The following is a 21,960-nucleotide window of genomic DNA, read 5'->3' on the forward strand; positions in this document are numbered from 1 at the left end:
TGCAAGTGCACAGAGCTGCATATCTTAGCATCTCCTGCTCGGTGACCCCGCTGCTGGCAGATGCACAGGACTCGGGTCGGCAAAAAACAATTGTATACAATCAAGAACCCTTTTTCCACCCACCAGCCCACACACACATCTTTACGCTAAAATCTTTTCGTTGTTAGTCTCCAGGTCTGGTACGCCCTTCTTTAGTTCGCCACTGCGTAGTGAGATACACATTTCAGCTGGTCATTAATGTTCTAGACGAGCGATTGGGCACTTTGTCGAAAATGACACCACTTCATCGCACCACTTTATGGCAGCACTTTTCCTCATTCCAGCCGCAGTCTCTCTGTTTACCCGACATCATCCCATCCGCATAGATTGCATAATGGTATGTGCACCGCCATGTGCTTACTGGCAATCCATTGCTTTGCCCGCAAACTGTGGGGGAGCATCAAAAGAAAAAAGATGCGCCCCGTAACGCGCGTAATGCTTCCCCCCTTCTTCCTCAACTCCCTTTCGAGGATAACAAGAAGCAAGTTTTCAACCCGTCACACTCGGCACCCCGATTTTATGATGTGCATACCGTCCCATGCACAGACTGCCGGGGTTAGCCCGCCTACCGTACGAACGGAACGCCTTTATTTGCTGTTTTGTAACAACTGGTTTTACAAGCCTGGCCTTCGTTTTTCTTGCCGTTTCGGAATTATACGGCCGGCTTGTCGGCTCGCCGCTGTTATGCGCGTCTTGCTTAGGTTTAAAACAAAAGTTGCAATCGCCGATGCGGCAAACCGTTGGGGTGTTTATGCCTGCCGTGTGATCACACCGAGCTGTCACCGTTCTTTTTCTTCTGGATATGCATTGTTGCTTTGGAGAGTGCAGTGTATCATGTAGGTGTGGTGGTTTCAGTGTGTTTTCTTGAACGGTATGCTAAAAGATGTGTTGTGGCGATCCGTCAAAGTATATTGAACTAGCATGCGCATTCACGCATAGCGAGAATACCGTCCGAATCACTTCGGAATGCCGACATGTTTCCAACCCAAATCTAGACCTTTCGCAAGCGTTTCCAGAATCGCCGTTCCACATTCAGACTACACTTTTTGCTGTTGCCTAAGTAGTGTCCTCGATGATGTGCCCAAGTCTCTTTTCCCATATGAAAGCAACCCATACGTATCCTGGGAGAAGATCACCCGCGTCAATCTGATAAGGGCAAAGTAAAGCAAAGAGAAAAACCAAACGCCCTGCATTACCAATTCGGCAGCCAACTTTTCTTCTGCCGACTTTTCACACATCCCAGCCGCTCACCATACCTATCATCATCTCCCCATGTCGGCGATACATGGATCATACCAAACAAGCATCACATCCTTCACAAAGGTGCCACAACCAAATGCGACACCCACACCCACACAACCCATGACGCACATCACCACAAAAGAGCCTGAAAAGCAAACCCCCGAGACCTCCATTTTTCCCCTCCCATATATTCGCTCCCAAACAGTCACACGTCGCACAAGCCGAGGCATGATTGCCGCAAGCATGTTAGTTCCCGCATTGAGAAAAAGGGTGAACAAGTAACGCGCAAAGAAGAAAAGGCAAGGAGGGAAGAGGGTAAATCCATGTAAGGATCTTCCCAGACACAATGATTTTATCATCCTCCATCAACATTTCTGTGCTGCTTTAGTGTGTGCCTTGCGCAGTCCAGTCCAATCTAGTCCAGTCCAGTCCAGCACACATACACAGGCAACAAACAACCACACCCTCACCTATGCCCATACTATGTAAGAGCCCTGAATAACAGGTGTTTTTGCTTTGCACCACACACGTATATGCATGCAAGAACATGAGCACAACGCATCCCAGCCACGCCCACCTCCACAATCATCTTACACATGCAGGTGTACACCTACCATACACACGCACACCAAAAGACACGCAACGGATACAAGTTGATCCTTTGCTTTTCCCTTCCCACCGACGCCGACGACAGCCGCGCAGGCAAAATAAAAGCGAGGACGATCCTGGCCGCCAAGTCTGCCTAATTAAGCAACGCAAAAGCAAAAGCAAAAGAAGGGCGAAAAAAAGCCCCTACCGTAATGCCCGTTTGCGGAAATGTCAGAAAACGTCCTTTTATGCACGGTGGCGCGTAAGTATGGGTGTGGGTGTGGGTGTGGATGGGTGTAGTAAGCTCATCCAGTCCCAGCCTCAGCCAGCCAAAAAAATAAAGGAGTAAGAAAACTTGCATATGAGAGAGAGAGAGAGAGAGAGAGAGCAACTGGGATTGGCTTTATTTATTTATCTATTTTTTTCATTGTTTTCTTTAATGTGTGAATGTATTGTTATGTCGAATGTTTCAGTACACAAACGCAAAAAAAAAAACAGTCCGCTGTAATTTTAAACCAAGGGAAAGAGAAAAAAAGAAGAGAAAGAGAGACTAAGCCGTTTTGCTAGAGGGGGGAAAAGAGCGCTGATCCTGGTTCTCTTGGGAGAAAAACGCCCCCGAAGGAATGAGGGAAGGGGGGGGGGGGGGGGGGAGGGAGTGGAGGGAGAAAGCATTTTACTACGCTGACAAGGAAAAATTTCTCCATGGTTGGTTGCTACTGCTGGATGGACGGCGGCGTTTGTATCCGAGATGCATAATTAATTCCCCCCCACTCACATTCTCGCGCACGCACATCCCATACGGCCACATACGTAGCCACTCACATACGTTTGTATACAGCCCTCGTAGCGCTATCACAATGCAGTCTGACATGGAAGGTGGGATTTCATGGTCAGATTGCCGTGTTCCCTACGACCGCTCATCTGTATGCGAATACGGTTGGAGGTGTTGATCTTCCGGTTGACGCCCGTGACGACCCGAGCGTTGGGTAGAACGGCGTCTACGACGTGCGTTTCCGTTGCGGTTATAGGATGTGTTTCCTTCTTTGACTTTCCGTGCGCCTCGCTAGCGTGGCTTTTTATGCAAAAGGTTTTCGCGGCGACATCATGCGTCGGCTTGCCTGCGCCGTCGTATGGCTGACAGAAGCAGATGCGCAACACATGTCCGGCTGCCGGTCCGAGGAGTCCTGTCTTCCTTTCTCGTCTTACGTGCCGGCTTGGTAGGCGCTTCCTGTCAGGAGTAGCGACGGATACACGTTTACGTTTGTGAGGCATGCTAGCGCGTGTGATAGCTTCGTCTTGCTTACCAAAATTTCCTCCTTTCGCTGTAGTTGTGCTCATGGCTGTCATCAGTCGGGCTTTACGACACCTCGCCTTTGACCTGAAATTGTCTTTGAACAACTTTACCGACCTGTCTCTTCTGTATTGATGGCGCGCCCTTGTCTTTCCACACCATTGGCGCGTCTGAGGGTTGACAGGGAGCGTCCCAGTCCATACAATGCCATCGCATCCTTTGACCGCCAGACCGGTATTGTTGAATGAATGCGTATATTCTATTTCAGGATTGATCTGCGACTTTTCGGGACGTCTGTAGTTGTGGTGGTGTCGCAAATTGGCAGGGAGCGGTACCGAAGATGTGGGTGGAGCCGTTATTGGTCTCAGGGAAGGTCGTGGAGGAGGTAGATATGTTGCTGGAAATACACTATAGGAGGCAGGGGTGGGATTCATGCTTGTAGATGCATTGGCCATAGGAGAGCCGCTGAAGTTGGAAGCGCTTGTTGTGCCGGGTGTGGAACTACCTTCTGGCTGGATCAGGCGACCGGATGGCGAAAAGAATGATAGTTTGGGTGTCTCGTAGTTTCGGCGAACAATTCCCGAGGCTGTTGCTATTGGAAGCAGAGTCGTCAGAGCAGATGAGGTAATGGAATGATGTGAACGTTCCGTTTCCGGCAACTGCTGGGCTTCAGAAGATCCAGAAAGTGAAGCATGTCGCTTCAGCTCTGCCACCTGCGGAGTGAACCATACCGGCGCTACAGGTGTAGATGAATGTGAGCGACATATCTTCTGAGGAAATTCGTGTTGAAGATCGACATCTACACCAACCACACTACCGGAATAAGACGTGGATACAGTGCTACAAAAGCTGGCATTTTGACTAGCGTCCCCTGCACGATCAACCTCTATCCAGGAATGAGTGGCATCACTCGACACAGAGACACCATAAAAGGCATTACCTTCTAGATTGGATCTTCCTCTTTGGGCTGAGATTTTCGAGATATTGCCGTGACAACCCTCTTTTCCAGTCGAAGGTTTTGACAACGGATGTGCAGCTCCGAGTTGGGTGTGCGACGAGAGCATATCCTCGTGCGAGAGCAAGTCTAGACGAGCCGAAGGTTTGAAGGCTGTGTCGAGAGTCCACCCATCCCTGCTTTGATGTTGATGAGCTGGCAGTTGAGTCACGCCCAGGGGCGCAGAGGGTACACCAGCTGGTGCAGCTAATACCTTATTTTCCCACTCGAACCTATCAGGGCCACACAACTCACTATCTGAGGTATTATCGCTCGCCTCTTGCCGGTTATTAGGATGCTCCGCGACAGGTGTATGTGTGGAGGACGACCTGGACTGGGTTCGTGAGACAGCTCGGACGTTGTGAAGTACACCACGGACAAGATCCTTGACATTTTTGCTATTTCTGTCACAGTCTATCTCCCCTGTTTGATGTAGTAAAGCTCGTGGGCGATCCAAAATGGTGTGTAAAGATGGAGTGGTGGTTTTATCCTGCGGAGACAAGCTGCCGATATCCTTGTAAGATGGCTTGGAAAACTCTCGAGTGGTTGGATCTAGAACTGACTCTGGCTGCCCATTTTCTACATTGAGCTGGAGAGTACGCCCATCGAGACCGGGCGAGGCTTTGGGTAAAACATAGTAGTTAGGTGACGTATTTTCCACCACCCGCAATGAGGCAAACGGACAGGCACTGAGTAGGGAGCCCTGGGAGTTTAGCGTGGAGCAGGAACCTTGCTCAACAATAGTGGCAAGAGGAACGCCATTGGATCGATTTGCGAGGCGAAATGCAAGATTGATAGGCACAGCTCTACCTCTTGGGCAGTCCTGAACGTCGTCTACTCCGGGCCTGTCATGACGGACGCAACCATCACGGTCTGGCGCGAAGCCCGGCTGGCTACTCGCTTGCAAACGTGATGAGACTGTGTCGACCAAGGCTTTTTGATGGTTGAGGGACTCTTGACGTAGTGCATGAGGCAAAAAAGCGTGCGGATTCGCATTCCCTCCATGCAACGCATCCATGGCAGCAGCGTGGGAATCGTATCGTGCAGTTTTAGCTCCGCATGCGGGCTCCCGGTGATTACTGCGATGCAGTGGACCGGGGTTGTTGGGCCAGTGGATGGGTGTCATGCTTGTGCCATGTCGTCAATGTACTTATGCCCAAGATGAGATGCGATCGATACTTGGATCGTAATGTGCATGAAGGCGGGACCTGGTGGATGCAACCCCAATATCTTCTGTGGGCACAGCAGCGATCCTGCACGCTTGCTTGCAACGTGCTTCCCGGTGATGCAAGTCGGCAGCTGCGGTTGCAGTTGCTGGACCCATGGCTGCCCAGACAAATAGAGTAGATTCGCACCTGAGCCTCGCCCGGCAAACCTGTGTGTGTGACCTTGGTAGGCGCAGTCTCGGTTTCTGCTACGGGCAAGCGAGAGAAAGATACTACTGTATCTGACTCGGCAGTATATGTGCAGCACAGGCCAATCAAAATGCTCCGCCCATGGGGCCCCCTAAGACTCCAGACGTTTCCGCTTTGTCGCAAACGACAGGGAAAAGCAATTCCAGCTGTGCCTGTCTCGGTGTGTGCTCCTTTCTTCAGCGGGCGGCCTTTATTTTTCGGGTCTCGGTTGGGTGGCAGTGGCCGTGTGCAAACTGGACAGAGCATATTGAGTGGCGCCTCCCAGGCCGACTCAGCGTACTAGCCACTGAGCAACACACGACGATGCTGATCGGCTAGACGACTCGTTGTAGCCTGCCTGCCTGTGTGAAGAGAAAAGATGAACAACGGCCCTTGAGGATTATCAACACGGTGGCGCGGCCATGTGGGACTAGGACGGACCCTTGTATAGCGTGTATTGCCTGTCCACCCTTGCAAAGGACTGCCTGCCTACGAACCTAGTCTTGATCCGCCAGAACATCCGCGACCCTCCACGACGCCACTTACACGAACAAGGTGGGCTGACGCTTTCTCTTACTGTGTGTGCCAGTGTACCGTATGTCCCCAAGACGGAAGGCGTCATGGCATTCCCTGGAAATCCGCTTGTGGCGTCAAACCACACGTCAGCTTCACTGAACGTGCGGCATCTGCGGTTAACCCACTTTGGCTTCCGTAACAGGGCGTATCAGCGACCCGAGCGCATCCTGAGCTTGACTCTGGCTGCCACCAGCTGATAGCCGGTTCCTTGTCATGTTCGCTCCACAAACTTCCAATACAGCATGCGAGCGGTTTGTGGCGGAGCCAATATAGTATGTCTAAACGGTCAGACAAGTCTAGCTGCTTGAGCCCTCAGCGTTTGTATCAAAGCTCCATGGCCACGCTGAATGCATAACGCTTGTGGCGTGTCGCTGATTTGCACGTCAATCCTCGTCCACTAAAACGTTGCGCGTGTATCCATAGACACTGCGAGTAGCCACGAAACGCTTCCTGGGAGAATGACGAAGGCTTCAAAACTATGTCGTGTGGAGACGCAAGGGGTGAAATTCCCTCTCTCTCTTACACACACACACACACACACACAAATTTCCAAGCAAGACCGGTACGCAGGAGGTCGTAGTCACGGAATAGCTGATTCGTCCACCTACACTGTAACTTTGTATTTGGCTCTTCTCCGGCGACTTCAATCTGTTCTCGGGTTGTGGGGAAGTTTTCGGAGCGGCAACCTTCCAGAAGCTCCCGCGTTGACGGTGCACACGGTATACATGGTCGTCTTCAGATGACATGCGTTTCCGTCTCGAAACACACATGTTCTTTCGTTTCAGGTTGTCGGATCGCTCTGGTGACTGTTGCTTGGTGCGTTCGCTTGCGCCTTCTACGGGATACACTATCGTCCGACCTGAACTCCTTACACGCTTCTGGGTCTACCCATTGGTCTTGTATTAAATGACGATATGTGACTCGTGGAATTGTAGCCGGCACCATGCCCACCATCATGCAAGCGCAAAGCTAGCATACTCTATCTTGCGGGGCACGATCCACCACACGGTACGTGTGGACTGATTTTGCATCCTGTCCACAAGTACATGATTCGATCGGCCCTATTGTTTCTGGGCACCTGCATTCGCATCGGTAGCCTTCAAAACTAAACGTTTAGGAGGCCTGGAAGTGCCCAGCTGGTGTCATGAACCCTCAGATTCCACACTTTATTGGTGGTTGATCTTCATAGGGCTTGAGATACATACAGCTGTACCTAAACTTGCAGACTTTGTTTCTTTTTTTTCTCCACCCTTGTCTATCGCTCATGCCCGTCAGCAGGGCTTTTGGTCTCAGAGCATGATGGTGACCTGGCGGCCCGAAACATGCAGTGTGGACATCGTCGTGAGAAACAAACCTAGCACGTGCTGTCACAGCTGGCGCCAACGAGAGAGAGGGTGGATGATACCGAGAGATCTACGGGTTATCGCGACAGCACCATGCAAGCAGCGTATGTGAAGCGGACGCCCTTGTAACAAATCACAGTGTTGGCTTCAATATGCAGCTAACTACCGTTACCGTCTGTACGGGAGGATACGCGAGAGCCAGGTGACCCACCTTGTCAGTGGGATCGGCGGGAACCAGGCAAAAGGCCGAAGATTCGCTGGTTGCGAGCAAGGTTGCGTTAACGAAATAGCGCTCCGGCCCGAACGAGTAGTGGTAGGTATGAGTCGCTACCCGTCAAGGGATGAAGCGCAGCACATCCCGCGTCCCTGTCGCTGTGGCTTATGCACCATGTTACGACAAGAAGTGGCATACTGGTGCCCCGTTGTCACGTGACAAAGCCTCCGTGGGATCGACCGGTGTCTAAGGATCCTGGCTCGAAATATAAAGACGAAAATACACCTTCGGGTCCCCTACTTCGGCCATACATTTTTACATCCTAGTCTGCGTACCGCTGGCTGTCGCAATACACCGAGTTTCGAAACAGAGTTGCCAAAGATGTCAATGCCCCCTCTTCCTCAGAGCGCCGACAAAAGTGCAATCTGCGCTCGATTAGGCCTTAGTGATCGTATTCACAAACTGCTCTTGGTACGAATACAGATCAGGCCCTAAAGAAAACTGCTGATACGTCTGTCCACGCAGAAAGAAGCCGAAATCGCTCGAGACGCACTAAGCTGCAACCCGTACAATTTGACAGACCAGTCCAAGACAGACCCATCCGTATGCGAGCCCTACCTGTGGGACGAGATATCCGAGACCGCAAAGCATTCGTGTGTGTTGATGGTGGTTCGCGATGCCTGCCCTGAGACCCGTCCATATTATTACATGGGCTGTTACCGAACCGCAGTCAACGAAGAAAACTGGGTCGCTAGATGGTATCTTTGGCATAGCTTCCGCTACAGGTAGGTTAATCATGACCATCATCTGGAACCATGGCAGCGCTCACGGTCGTTATAGGGACAACAGACCGAGAGACAGAAACGCAAACAACAATTCTTCTTCAAGCCGAGGGGGTGAGTAACATAGCACAAAAACGAGGCTTCAAGTGCCCCGCTACTTGTCTGCCCTTACTGATAAAAAGTAGGAACACACTTGTACTATGACCCAGCGCGCGATCACTTCCGGCGATGAAACCGAGTACTGACCTCGACTTCGAAGAAAGCCAACACCCTTCTTTCTTGACCTCATCAAATGGGTCTACGGTGCTGCCAGTTTCTCTGTAGATGTCAAAGATGTCTCGTTATCGCTTCCAGTGCCAGAAGATACCGGCGTTGTCATTCAAGGTTCTTCCATATGTTCGCTTCATTTGCATTAGCGACGGTCTTTGGTTGTTATTCCCTAGCTTTCCTATTAATGTCTGGCGCGTTTTACTTTGTTTAGGTACTGGATTCAAGTCGACCAGGCTTTATGTTGTACGTTTCTCTGTAGTATTGGATTGTATCTTGAGGGGACAATATCACCTAATGCTTTCTACGCAACTCTGAATCAGAAGGGCTATTCCAAACGGTGATTTCCGTGCTTCTGTGCGTGCCTCTGGCTCTTCCGATTGCTGTCATAGCGATAACAAGATAGGTGGTGGAGATAAAGTTCTCGAGAAGATGGACGAGCTGCGGGTTAAGTGGGGCGAAAACACGGGCTAGGTTGCTTAGTGCCGAAGTTGTCCCAACTAGCAATGGCACGATAAATAGTCACTTCACCAACCTCAGTATGCCAGATGCGGTACTTGAGCCAACTGAAGAACATAGAAACTCTGGCCTTAGCACTGCGCATATCTTAGCCAAAGAGTTTTTAACATGCAGCGTGGCCATTTGAGGAGCTTCTCGTCTGTGAATTGTGGTATGCACAAAACAACTGCATAATGTGATAGATGAAGGTGACCTTTCACCAATTACTGCACAAAGTGGATCAGACGCAGACAGAATGGATTTCTTACTATGTCAAGAAAAAAAAAGCGCTGAGCCGCTAACATGGACTGCAAGGTCCCTGTGCCCTGAACGCCTTTCGCTATGCAAAATGATGTGTGGTGTTTTACCTACAAAAACGACTACGTCCGAGAGATTGGCTTAAGCGGCAACGTTTGATGAGCTACGTGCTACTTGTTCTCGAAGTGCCGTCTGGTATTGACGACGCGCGGCGTCTATCGCCCGAAGCAGAGGATCTACGATTTGATTCACAGCTTTTGCCCCTCCTCTAATAGCCTCAGGATCGAACTTGCGCTTCTTGCGTTCTCTTTGGTTGGAGAACTCGTTTTCTTTTCGCGCATGCTCAATCCTAGCGGCACGCTCTGCTTCTGCCATGTCAGCAACAGCCTTGATGCGATCAAGTGATTTGTCGAGTGTCTCAATGAGCCTCGCAATCTCGTTTGCACGGTCGGAGTCTCCTGAGTAGAATACTGCCCAGAAGTAATGCAGGAATTCGACAGTGGTATTGTGGGTCATGGTCAAATTGTCAAGGACAGCTTCAGAGACATGAAGCTCCTTTGCTCGCTCGGTGGTAGGGATAGACTTGGATGAGGAATAGTCATCATTATGCAGATGTCGCTTCTTGAGAGCTGACAAAATTTGTGAAGAGGCTGCTTTCCGTGATGATCTACTACCAACCTTTGTCTTCTTCTTGGGGACAGATTCCTCCTCGTCACTACTGCTTTCATCGTTGATTTCGATGAGGGAATGCAGATCAACTTTGGTAGCCTGGCCAGTATTGCCATCAAACTTGCGAAGATCCTGGTGCAGAGTGGATAGTGTTTGTTCAGGAGTGCGCTTTGTGTACGTCGCAGCACTGGTTGAGGTATGCACACTTTGTCCAGCCGAGAAGAACCGGCTTTGATCATGTACTTTGAGGACTACTCGATTGTCGTCATCTGCAAGCTGGAGATCACGCAGCTGTAGCTCCTTGTATGTCTCTTCATCAACTCCGGCTGGCCCGTGCCGATTTGCATCGGAAGGCGGCACCTCCTTCATCATCTTTTCGCTCATGCGATTTAGGACGCGGAGAATGGGTGCCTTTTCGTAATGGGCTGGGTTCATGGTGAAGTCGGGCCGGTTACCTTGTTTTTGGCTGTGATTGTTTTCGTTGGCCTCAATATTGATAAAAGTTGGGATCGAGGCAGCAAGCAGATCCAGGGTGCTATCTGCTGTTTCGTCGTAACTCAAGTACTTGTCCAGCTTTGGATCAAGCACGTCCTTGTCTTGAATGCGTTCGCCCTTGAGCTTTTTCATCAATCGACTGTGAAAAAATCTTTCCCAAAAGTCTCCCTCTGTTAAAGGGGGAACATTTTCATTGTATGCTTTCTGGACTATTGGGTGCTGCCTGAAGAGGAGCTCGATTTGCTCTTTGGTCAAGTTCAACATCAGAGTACCGTTGACTGATTTTGACTTGATGACAGATAAGACATTGTAGGTTCCTGTGGCCTGAGATCTCTCTGTAGCGTGTGATCTCAACATGTGCACCCGGGTTGACCAGAACTGCATTGAGAATTGCAGGACCGAGACAGAATCGGGTTTCTCGAGAAGAGCGCGATCAAAACGTTGTCTAAGAGCCGGACTGCAGTTGAGCAACGACATTTGTAGAGCCGTGTCGGCAAGCAGCTTTGCATCGTCGTAGGTGTCTTGGTCGCTTTTGGCTGCTGCTGCCACGGTCTGGGCCATGGCCATAGCGGCAGACGAGCCACCATCGCCTTCACCTGCCTTGACCGTTGCCGGTGCAGGTGCAGGTGAAGGAGCAGCCTGTTGTTTTGAGTTTTCGATCCATTTGCGTAGGGCGCCGGTTATGGTTTGCTGGTCGTCGCGAGCGGCGGCAGAGGTAAATGTAAGGGTGTGGTTACCCGCTTGAGGCGATGGCTCCTTGACGACGATCTTGATGGAAGCTTTTGCGGCGGTTGCAGGAGTTTGCTGCAGATCTGGGCGCAAGTCAGCTGCCTGGGTGTTTTCTGGGGCGAAGCATGGGCGCTGGTGGACATACTTGCGATGTCTGCTATGGCTATTGAGAGGGGAGGAAGCGCACCACCGGCCGACCTCCAAGCCACCGTCTTGCCATCGGCAGAGACAGAGACAGTTCCGTCCTGCTTCTTGTACTGTGCGGCAGCGTCAGCCATGGGCGGGTTGGAGGGGGATGCACGGCGTGGGTAGGTCTGACGCGGTAGAAGAATGCTAGACTAGTTTGGGGTTCCCCAGATTGACGCGGTGCACGTGACCACGCATCACCCGCCCTTGCGCCGTGGATTGCTTTTGCTTCGCTTGGGACGCGCTTTGTTGTCTATCTAGTATGTACTCGTCTAGTCCAGTGTGCATATGGTGGGAGCAGCCACAGAGCCCGGTCACAAGACACATGCATATGGCCGCTTCTTTTGTCAACATATGCAACCCAAGTATCTACTGACTTGTCCCGGCCGGCATGTACATGCATACTTTACTTAGAGTAGCATTACGAAGAGCATGGCACGGCATAGTGTAAGCCAAGCCCGTTGACGCACATTGTGGCGCAACGGATACATATCCGTTACACCCTCAGCACCGGCACGGCCTACGCTTCCCGCTTACATAATAATACACCGGTCGTCATTGGCGGGCGCCGCACTGTGCGTGTGGTTCCCGGGTGCATTCGTGCCTCTGTGCTACCATGACCAGCACGACAAGCAGCAGGCAAGAGACAGCGTAGAGATGCACGCCACAAAGCCATGGCAGCAGCCGGGCGCGGACAAGAGGCTCCAGACATTGGCTGGACGATTCGTGTTTGAGGCATTTGACGAGGCCTGCTCCGAACCGTCCTGGATCGCACAGGGCGCTAGTGTGGAACACGGGGCCCTACGCATGTGCCATGATCAGGCTTGCTCACTTTTGGACGGCGCACTGCCATCGCAGAAGCTCTCTTCTGTACACCACTGTCTGCTTGGATGACACGCATCCCTTCCTCCGTCCTGACATCCTAATTCACAATGTTGCGCAACACTCTGCGCCAGTGCTCTCGCAAGCTCCCGGGGAGCGCTCCAACCAGAGCATCCTTCACCACCTTCACACAGCCTTCGAGAACGGCCATTTCGACATGTCGCCGCCCTCTTGCGCTTACCCACCGCCGTTCCTATGCCGTTTCGGCTGAGGAGACCAGCAAGGGCGTTGTGCGTGCCCATTTACCCCCAGATACAAACTCTTCGACCCCCAGCTAACGATGACGGCATAGGACCCCAACGACTCGTTCCTCCAGGGCAACACGGCAAACTACATCGATGCCATGTACATGCAGTGGAAACACGACCCCGAGAGTGTTCACTACTCATGGCAGGTCTATTTCCACAACATGGAGTCTGGCGACATGCCCGTGTCGCAAGCCTTCCAGCCGCCGCCCACCATCATGAGCTCGCCCCAGGGCGCTACGGCCAGGCCGGGCATGGGCATGGCCAATGTCGAAGGTACAGACATTATGAACCATCTCAAGGTCCAATTGCTTGTCCGCGCATACCAGGCTCGTGGCCACCACAAGGCCAAGATCGACCCGCTCGGCATTCGCTCGGAGGCTGAGTCTTTTGGCTACAACAAGCCCCGCGAGCTCGAGCTTTCCCACTACAACTTTACCGACAAGGATTTAGAGCAGGAAATTGAGCTTGGTCCGGGTATTCTCCCCCGCTTCAGGACAGAGTCTCGCAAGAAGATGAAGCTTAAGGAGATCATCGACGCCTGTGAGCGCCTGTACTGCGGCTCCTACGGAATAGAATACATCCACATCCCCGACAGGGAGCAGTGCGATTGGCTCCGTGAGCGCATTGAGGTTCCCACGCCGTTCAAGTACTCCGTCGATGAGAAGCGCCGCATCCTGGACCGCCTCATCTGGGGCACAAACTTCGAAGCTTTCTTGGCTACCAAATACCCCAATGACAAGCGATTCGGTCTTGAGGGTGGCGAGAGTTTGATTCCCGGAATGAAGGCATTGATTGACCGAAGTGTCGATTATGGCGTCAAGGATATCGTTATTGGTATGCCTCATCGTGGACGTCTCAACGTGCTCTCCAACGTCGTCAGGAAGCCCAACGAGTCCATTTTCAGTGAATTTGCCGGTACTGCTGAGGCCAACGAAGAGGGCTCTGGTGATGTCAAGTATCACTTGGGTATGAACTTTGAGCGTCCCACCCCGTCTGGAAAGCGTGTGCAGCTGTCCCTTGTCGCCAACCCGTCCCATCTTGAGGCTGAGGACCCCGTTGTGCTTGGAAAGACCCGCGCCATTCTGCATTACAACAACGACGAGAAGGAAGCTGTCAGTGCCATGGGTGTTCTTCTGCACGGTGATGCCGCTTTTGCTGCGCAGGGTGTCGTCTACGAAACTATGGGCTTCCACCAGCTGCCCAGCTACCACACTGGCGGAACCATTCACATTATTGTAAACAACCAGATTGGTTTCACCACTGATCCCAGGTTTTCGCGCTCTACTCCTTACTGCTCCGATATCGCCAAGGCCATTGATGCGCCCGTCTTCCACGTCAACGGCGATGATGTTGAGGCCGTCAACTTTGTCTGCCAGCTCGCCGCCGACTTCCGCGCTGAGTTCAAGAAGGACGTAGTCATCGACATGGTTTGCTACAGGAAACAGGGTCACAACGAAACGGATCAGCCTTTCTTCACTCAGCCCCTCATGTACAAGAAGATCTCGCAACAACCTCAGACACTGGACATCTACACCAAGAAGCTCCTCGAGGAGAAGACTTTCACCAAGGAGGACATTGATGAGCACAAGGCTTGGGTCTGGGGTATGCTAGACGAGAGCTTCAACCGCAGCAAAGACTATGTTCCCAACTCCCGGGAGTGGCTCACCTCTGCATGGAACGGCTTCAAGACACCAAAGGAGCTTGCTACCGAGGTGTTGCCTCATTTGCCAACTGCCATTGAAGAGTCACAGCTGAAGCACATCGCCAAGGTGATCGGAGAGGCGCCAGAGGACTTTAATGTACACAAGAACTTGAAGCGTATCTTGGCTGGTCGTACCAAGACGGTCATGGATGGCCAGAACATCGACATGGCTACTGCTGAAGCGTTGGCATTCGGAAGTCTGTGCATGGAGGGCCACCACGTCCGTGTTTCTGGACAGGATGTGGAGCGTGGAACCTTCTCTCAGCGTCACGCTGTTCTCCACGACCAGGAGACGGAGAAGACATACACACCTCTGCAAAATCTCAGCCAGGACCAGGCAACATTTACCATTTCCAACTCGTCCCTCAGCGAGTACGGAGTGTAAGTGGTGAACATTTTTGTTTTGACGTATCATGTTGTCTAACCCAATCCAGGCTCGGTTTTGAATACGGATACTCACTGTCGTCACCCAACGCGCTTGTCATGTGGGAGGCCCAGTTTGGTGACTTTGCCAACACTGCTCAGGTCATCATCGATCAATTCATTGCATCGGGTGAAGTCAAGTGGCTTCAGCGTTCTGGTCTCGTCATGAGCTTGCCACACGGTTACGATGGTCAAGGTCCTGAGCACTCCTCGGGTCGTATTGAGCGTTACCTACAGCTGTGCAATGAGGACCCGCGCATCTTCCCATCGCCAGAGAAGCTTGATCGCCAGCACCAGGACTGCAACATGCAGATTGCCTACACCACGAAGCCATCCAACTTGTTCCATCTTCTCCGTCGCCAGATGAACCGCCAGTTCCGCAAGCCGCTCGTCCTGTTCTTCTCCAAGTCGCTCCTTCGCCACCCAATTGCGCGCTCGAGCATTGATGAGTTCACCGGAGACTCGCACTTCCAGTGGATCATCGAGGACCCGGCCCACGCCAGCGGAGAGATTGAGTCGCACGAGGGCATCAACCGCGTCATTCTCTGCACTGGTCAGGTTTACGCTGCGCTTGTCAAGGAGCGTGAGGCACGTGGAGAGAAGGATGTGGCGATTACGCGCATCGAGCAGCTCAACCCATTCCCATGGCAGCAGCTCAAGGACAACCTCGACTCATACCCCAATGCACAGAACATTATCTGGTGTCAGGAGGAGCCACTCAACGCAGGAGCTTGGAGCTTCACACAGCCTAGGATTGAGACTCTGCTCAACCAGACAGAGCACCACAACAGGAGACACGTCATGTACGCTGGACGCAACCCTAGCGCATCTGTAGCGACTGGACTCAAGGTATCGCACAAGAACGAGGAGAAGGCGCTGCTGGATATGGCCTTCACGGTCAAGCAAGATAAGCTGAAGAGCGAGTAGAGGAGCGCGTTGGACTTGTAATAGAGGCCAGGATCATGATTGGCTGCATTGCTGGATTCCCCCCTTGGTGCGATGGATAGAGCGAGGGTTGGAGATGTGGGCTTTGCAGGATTGTTCAGTTGAGCATTTTCATCACTGCGGATGTAGGTTTACTGCGTGTAGAGTATCAAAAGCTGGATCTTACCTTGTTACGATGTTGTTCGTATTTGCCGTGGGCTGACATGGGGTGTGCTCAGTTTTTGGTATTTCTTTGCTGGGGTCACGTGGCTGCGCGGATAAACAAAGGGCTGCGGGTAGGACAGGGTGGTCGTGTGCCGTCACGTCCGCGGGTCGGAACAGGTCGGAGCGACGTCAGTGGGCAGTGGGGGAGCCAGACCGCCCCGCTCACCCCTCGTTGCAGCCCCTCCACTTTTTTGCGTCTCCGCACATGCATCTTCGCCTCCAGCCACGCGCTCCCGCAACAAAGCGCGTCCATGTCCTCTCCTCGGCAATGTCCACACACCCTCACTCTTTGTCGTCGGCACTATTTGTCGCGACCGTCGGTCTTCCTTCGGATCACCCGTGGCTGACACATGCGGCTGGAGCATCGTGAAGTGTCCTGTGACGCCCGATCACTTGCCGAGGGATGGCTATAGCTTGCTGGCTCCATTCCGGCCAACGCATCTGCCAAACAAATGCCACAGAAGTGTGGTCCGCCTGTCCGACTCTACCCACCCTGACTTCATAATAAACCTCAGCTCCGCTTTTTGCTTCAATTGAACCGCATAGATTTTCACCATCCTCCCCAAAGCTTCTCCATCTCCCATACCCATCTTTCCCATCTTTCCTTCTCCGCTCATACCCATTCTCCATTGCGCCTCGCCCATACCCCCTTTGTAGCAATCCTCCATCGTGAACTGTGTTATATTGCCGCACACATACATATACACTGACAATGGCTTCCACCACAAACGGCGACAGCAATCCAGTTGCTCAGGAGAAGATCAACACCAACATCATCACCCTCACTCGATTCCTGACGGAAGAGCAAACAAAAGTCAAGGAAGCGACGGGAGATTTCACGTGCGTTAATTTTTCCGGGGCGTCTTGACACGGAAAAACTAACTGGTTTACTACAGACTGCTATGCCACGCGCTCCAGTTTGCCTTCAAGAGCATTGCTTACTACATCCGGAGAGCGTCATTAATCAATGTACGCAAACTCCCTCAAAGAATATCCATAGCCACAAACTGACTTGAGCAGCTCACTGGTCTCCAAGGCACATCTAACACAACTGGCGATGACCAGAAGAAGCTTGATGTGATTGGCGATGAGCTCTTCATCAGCGCAATGCGCTCGTCAGGTCGCGTGCGCCTCCTCATTTCCGAAGAGCAAGAAGAAGCCATCATCTTTGACGAATACCCCAATGCGCGTTACGCCGTAGCCTGCGACCCCATCGACGGCTCCTCCAACCTCGATGCCGGTGTCTCCGTCGGCACCATTTTCGCCGTGTACAAGCTCCCAGAAGGCGCAAAGGGCACAAAAGAGGAGCTCCTCCTCCCTGGCACCGAGATGGTCGCCTCAGGCTTCACCATGTACGGCGCCTCTGCCCAATTGGTCATCACCATGAAGGGCGGCAACGTCAACGGCTTCACCCTCGACAATGCCTTTGGCGAGTTTATCCTCACACACCCTAACATGAGGTGTCCCAAGACACGATCCATCTACTCGGTCAATGAGGGAAACAGCATGTACTGGGAACAGCCCGTCAAGGAGTGGTGCGAGAGCTTGAAGAACCCTCCCGAGGGCGGAAAGCCATACAGTGCGCGTTACATTGGTTCCATGGTGGCAGATGCGTACCGAACATTGCTGTACGGAGGTATCTTTGCTTACCCTGCTGATAAGAAGACTCCCAAGGGCAAACTTCGTATCCTGTACGAGTGCGCTCCCATGGCCATGGTTTTTGAGAATGGTACGTTCTCTCTTTTCCTCTCTCTCTATTTTTATTTTTTACATGATGCTAAGAATTGTTGCAGCTGGCGGTTTGGCAGTAAACAGCAACATGAAGCGCATGCTCGAGGTTGTGCCCGAGCACATTCACGACCGATCCGGTATCTTCCTGGGTTCAGAGGGCGAGGTACAAAAAGTCATTGATGCGCACAAGAAGTATCAGAAGTAATGATCCCATGCGTGTTTCACGCGGTTGGGACGAGTGCAAAAGGAAAAAGCTCATCGACGTGTCTTTGCAATATATCCTAGGAGTAGTTTTGTATGAAGTTGCATAATGACTTGAAACTGAATGAAATCCACCTACTTTTGAAGGGAGACTAGGCAGTGGACGTGAAGAATTCGCCTCGCAACATCCTCCTCAAGACCATCCCAGTCATCACCATCATCAGAACACGACTTAGTGTTTGCAACTTCTATTCGGGGTATAAAACTATATTCCCTAACATGGCTGCCATTCTCGCTTCGAGCTATCCAGTCTTTGCCAGATGGCTTCGAATACCTGCTAAACTATGCACAAGCCCACATCCACACTAACATCTACCCTTTCATTCCATCATTCATAAGCCCCCTTCCTATTCCCATTCCGAATTCGAGACGCCGAAATTCCGTTACGCTGAAAGCCAGCCCCATCGACCATTAATGGGAGAGCCTGGCTTCTGAGGTATCAAACTGTTTGCGCGAACAAAGTCCCACCGCACACCCACTCATGCTGTGTCGTCAGAGACGGGGTGCCGTCTATCATACATAGGAAAAACAAACCAGTGAAAAAAAAGGAAACGTTGGGAAGAAAAGAGGGAAAGCCACCTGACTCTTGAGACAGAGTTTGGGCGACCGTAGTCATGACGTTCGACGTTCCAATCAAGGAGTCAGTCGCCAAAAGAAAGTATTGTAGTCGACTCGCCGCAGGGATACGACTCGTCGAAAATGTAAAAGGGGGGACATCGAATCGTAAGAAACTTTTGGGGTACAATCGGTCATCAAAGCCGTCCCGTGTCATGAGAAAACCGTTACTCGTGCGCCATTCGCCATTCAAGGAAATCATGCGACCATCATAACTTGCTGCCGTTCGAGGGTATCGCGGACCGAACCCTACTCAGTGGCAACTAGAAAGAGGCTTAGGCTTTCTCCTCTTTGGACTCCTCCTTGGGGGCTTTCTCTTCGGGCTCACCCTCTTTGTTCTTGACATATTCGTCATAGACGCTCATAGCCTCCTCAACCTTGGCGCGCAGAGCTGCCTCGTCAGAAGTACTGGATGAGTTAGTACAAAAGTTATACAAAACAAAGAATAGGCAATACGTACAGGTTGATCAACTCGCTGTTGTCCATCTCGAGGAGCATACCGGTGATCTTACCAGCGAGCTCAGGCTGCATCTCAGCGATTTTGGGGTAGAGAGCCTCACCGAGCATCTGCTTCTGCTGACCAGGAGCAGCGCCGCTCAGAGCGCTCATATCGACACCAGCGCCGGCGGGACCGCCGCGTCCGCCTTGAGGGTAACCTGGCATGGGAGATTGCCCAGGTCGGCCGCCCTGGGGCATGTTGCCGCGACCAGCACCTTGAGGAGGGAATCCCTGACTGCCACGCATACCCGGACCGCCAGCCATGGGGACTTGCGGCATACCAGGCATAGGAGCCATAGGGACACCGCCACGACCACCACGTCCACCCATTGCTTGCTGTGCAGCCTGTGCCAGTTGCATGTACTGCTGGTTCATGTACGAAGGAGGGAAAGCACCGGGCGCCATACCAGGGGGCATGTACATGGGAGGCATCTGCTGGCCGTTGGGGCCGCCACGACCGCCTTGCTGACCAGGCATGCCGCCAGGGAAGCCAGCACCACGGCCACCTTGTTGGCCGGGCATACCAGCGGGGAATGGCATCTGACCACGACCGCCAGCAGGGAACATCATGGGCTGCTGACCAGGGGCAATGAACATCTGAGGAATGCCACCGAACTGCTGCTGTTGCTGTTGCTGCATGCGGAGTTGGTTGCGAGCCTGGATGGTAGCCTCGAGCTGGTTCTTGCGGACGTCCTTGCGCTGGGCAAGAGCAACATAAAGGGGCTTGCCCTCGATCATCTTCTGGTTCATCTCAGTGACGGCCTTGGTAGCTTCATCGGGGTTGCTGAAGCAGACGAAACCGAAGCCCTTGCTCTTGCCAAGAATCTTCTTCTCACCCTTGATGGTGACCTTCTCGCCAGGCTTGTTCTCATCCTTCTTGTCATCAGCGCCCTCCTTAGACTCCTCAGTCTTCTCGGCCTCTTCCTTGGATTCCTCCTTCTTCTCGTCACCAGGAGTCTCAGAGCGCTCGGCAGGCATAGCATCGCGCATGACCTTAGCGGAGGTGATGGTACCGAAAGGTGTAAACATGTCGCGCAGCTTCTCGTCATCAACGTCATCGTTGAGGTTCTTGATGTATAGGTTGACACCCTGGTATTTGGACTGCTTCTCGAGGCGGGCGGCCTCGTACTGCTTGCGCAGCTCCTCCTCACGCTCGTGCTTCTTTTGGGCACGGCCGACGTAGAGCTTCTGACCGCGGAAGTCAGTGTCGTTGAGGGCGTCAACGGCAGCAGAGGCAGCCTCGTGCTTGATGTAGTTGACAAAGCCGAACCCGCGGCTCTTTCCCTGCTCGTCGCGAGCAATGGACGCAGAAGTGATGTCACCGTGCTTCTCAAAGAGCTCACGGAACTCCTCGTCAGAGACATCAAGGTCAATGTTCTTGACGTAGATGTTGGTGAAGTTGGCCTTCATCTCCTCGAACTTGCTCATGCGCTCCTTCTTGGGGATGTGGTGGCCAACAAAAACCTTCTTCTCGTTCAACAACATGCCGTTAACGTGCTTGATGGCGTTGTTGGCAGCCTCGGCGGTTTCGTAGTGGACGAATCCGTAACCCTTGGAGTTGCCAAGCTCGTCCTGGGCGACCTTGCAGCTGAGGATGTTACCGAAAGCGGCGAAGGTGTCGTGAAGCGCCTTGTTGTCAATGGCATGGTCCAGGTTCTTGATGAAAACGTTGCCTTGGCCGGTCTTGCGCAGAGCGGGGTCACGCTGAGACCACATGATACGGCAAGGCTTGCCCTTGATAACAGTGTAGTTGAGCTCTTCGAGGGCCTTCTCGCCGTCCTCAGAGCTGTTGTAGTTAACATAGGCGTAACCGAGCGAGCGACGGGTAACGGCGTCACGGCAGACACGGATGGAAGCGACTTGGCCAATGGAAGAAAACAGCTCGAAGAGCATGGCTTCGGTGACAGAAGGGTCGAGCTCGCCGACATAGAGCGAGGCCGAGTTTTGGTTATGGGCAGGGGCTGCAGAGGTCGGGGTGGGGGCTTCGGCCTGGGCAGCAGCGACATTGGTGTTGATCTGAGCGCCGTTGGCGTCAGCACCGTCCTGAACGGGCGAAGTGGAGTTTGCGACTTCAGACATGGTGTCTATCTACGAGGCGAGGTGTCAGTTGAGGGATAGAGAGTAGCGGGAACAGATATTGCGGGCGGGCGCATGCGTGACTTGGGCAGGTGCGCTCGCTTCGCAAAAAAAGTTTAGGACACTCACCTGAACCTTGCTGGAAGTTGCAACAGGAGACGTGCGGGGTAGCAGAGGCTGTAGAAGCGGTCCAAGAGCAAAGTTGCTGCGGACACACTGGTTTCCTTCTTCTGGGCGAAAAAGGAGGACTCAAGCAAGACGTCTGTCGGGTATAGGCGACAGGACGAGACGAAGAGTTGGTGGTTGTCGTCGTCGGACGGGCTTTTCTTGTTGTTTTCTGTATTTTTTTGTTTCTTTTTGTGTTATGTACGGTCCACTGGGAACCGGGGCTGGAAGAGCTGGTGAGTGTTGTTGGGGTGGGTAAGCGTTGGAGGTGGCAGACACGACGAAGTCGTCAGTCTTTATGGGCAGGTGTGTGCGGCGTTTTTTTGGGTGGCCCGTGCACTTCCCCCACTAGCCGGTTTGGGGTGCCGCACCCAAGGCGGTGAATGAAAGAAGGCTGCAGGACGACTGACAACGACAACGGAAGGGCAGACCAAGGCGCAACTGCGTCCAAATTTTGAGGGCAGATCAGCGTAAAGGCCATACTTTGCGTCTGATCCCACAAACGCTCACTACAGACAAGTGTAACGGTTGTCAGAATGGTGGATCCTTTGTATCACATGTCAAATAGTGCGCCCAGGTGGGAAGAAGAGGCGTTTGAGGCCAAAAACATCATTTCAGCGTGTTTGCCAAGCGCATCTCTTCAGG

The 21,960-nt window shown here is 52.5% G+C and overlaps 7 protein-coding genes across 7 annotated transcripts; 3 read left to right on the forward strand and 4 right to left on the reverse strand.

Annotated features, from left to right (window-relative positions):
- Positions 1 to 1,085: 1,085 nt before the first annotated feature.
- On the reverse strand, positions 1,086 to 1,753 carry PSV08DRAFT_15969 (uncharacterized protein). Its single transcript, XM_066091836.1, has one exon. It carries the CDS (start codon positions 1,638 to 1,640, stop codon positions 1,302 to 1,304), a length of 339 nt encoding a protein of 112 aa, XP_065948115.1. The 5' UTR covers positions 1,641 to 1,753; the 3' UTR covers positions 1,086 to 1,301.
- A 968-nt stretch (positions 1,754 to 2,721) lies between these two features.
- PSV08DRAFT_230254 (uncharacterized protein) lies at positions 2,722 to 5,280 on the reverse strand (the record flags this gene model as incomplete). Its single annotated transcript, XM_014225415.1, has 1 exon — positions 2,722 to 5,280. The coding sequence occupies one exon, from the start codon at positions 5,278 to 5,280 to the stop codon at positions 2,722 to 2,724; it is 2,559 nt and encodes an 852-aa protein (XP_014080890.1).
- A 2,709-nt stretch (positions 5,281 to 7,989) lies between these two features.
- Positions 7,990 to 8,956, forward strand: PSV08DRAFT_331748 (uncharacterized protein). Its single transcript, XM_014225416.2, has 4 exons — positions 7,990 to 8,152; positions 8,207 to 8,466; positions 8,522 to 8,577; positions 8,649 to 8,956. Exons 1-4 carry the CDS (start codon positions 8,063 to 8,065, stop codon positions 8,693 to 8,695), a joined length of 453 nt encoding a protein of 150 aa, XP_014080891.2. The 5' UTR covers positions 7,990 to 8,062; the 3' UTR covers positions 8,696 to 8,956.
- Positions 8,957 to 9,471: 515 nt separating this feature from the next.
- PSV08DRAFT_365656 (uncharacterized protein) lies at positions 9,472 to 11,657 on the reverse strand (the record flags this gene model as incomplete). Its single annotated transcript, XM_014225417.1, has 2 exons — positions 9,472 to 11,462; positions 11,525 to 11,657. The coding sequence occupies 2 exons, from the start codon at positions 11,655 to 11,657 to the stop codon at positions 9,628 to 9,630; spliced, it is 1,968 nt and encodes a 655-aa protein (XP_014080892.1). The 3' UTR covers positions 9,472 to 9,627.
- An 840-nt stretch (positions 11,658 to 12,497) lies between these two features.
- Positions 12,498 to 15,938, forward strand: PSV08DRAFT_230260 (thiamine diphosphate-binding protein; the record flags this gene model as incomplete). The annotated part of the gene is made up of 3 exons (XM_014225418.1): positions 12,498 to 12,677; positions 12,740 to 14,778; positions 14,832 to 15,938. 3 exons carry the CDS (start codon positions 12,498 to 12,500, stop codon positions 15,745 to 15,747), a joined length of 3,135 nt encoding a protein of 1,044 aa, XP_014080893.1. The 3' UTR covers positions 15,748 to 15,938.
- A 686-nt stretch (positions 15,939 to 16,624) lies between these two features.
- Positions 16,625 to 18,037, forward strand: PSV08DRAFT_331777 (fructose-1,6-bisphosphatase class 1/Sedoheputulose-1,7-bisphosphatase). The gene is made up of 4 exons (XM_014225419.2): positions 16,625 to 16,809; positions 16,866 to 16,938; positions 16,990 to 17,698; positions 17,763 to 18,037. The coding sequence occupies exons 1-4, from the start codon at positions 16,682 to 16,684 to the stop codon at positions 17,903 to 17,905; spliced, it is 1,053 nt and encodes a 350-aa protein (XP_014080894.1). The 5' UTR covers positions 16,625 to 16,681; the 3' UTR covers positions 17,906 to 18,037.
- A 351-nt stretch (positions 18,038 to 18,388) lies between these two features.
- On the reverse strand, positions 18,389 to 21,164 carry PSV08DRAFT_381027 (uncharacterized protein). The gene is made up of 2 exons (XM_014225420.2): positions 19,037 to 21,164; positions 18,389 to 18,984 (listed from the first exon to the last, which is right to left on the reverse strand). Exons 1-2 carry the CDS (start codon positions 21,151 to 21,153, stop codon positions 18,852 to 18,854), a joined length of 2,250 nt encoding a protein of 749 aa, XP_014080895.1. The 5' UTR covers positions 21,154 to 21,164; the 3' UTR covers positions 18,389 to 18,851.
- Between the last annotated feature and the right edge of the window lie 796 nt (positions 21,165 to 21,960).

Source organism: Bipolaris maydis (assembly GCF_028858645.1).
Source record: "Bipolaris maydis strain C4 unplaced genomic scaffold PSV08scaffold_15, whole genome shotgun sequence".
Classification (NCBI taxonomy): Eukaryota; Fungi; Ascomycota; class Dothideomycetes; order Pleosporales; family Pleosporaceae; genus Bipolaris; species Bipolaris maydis.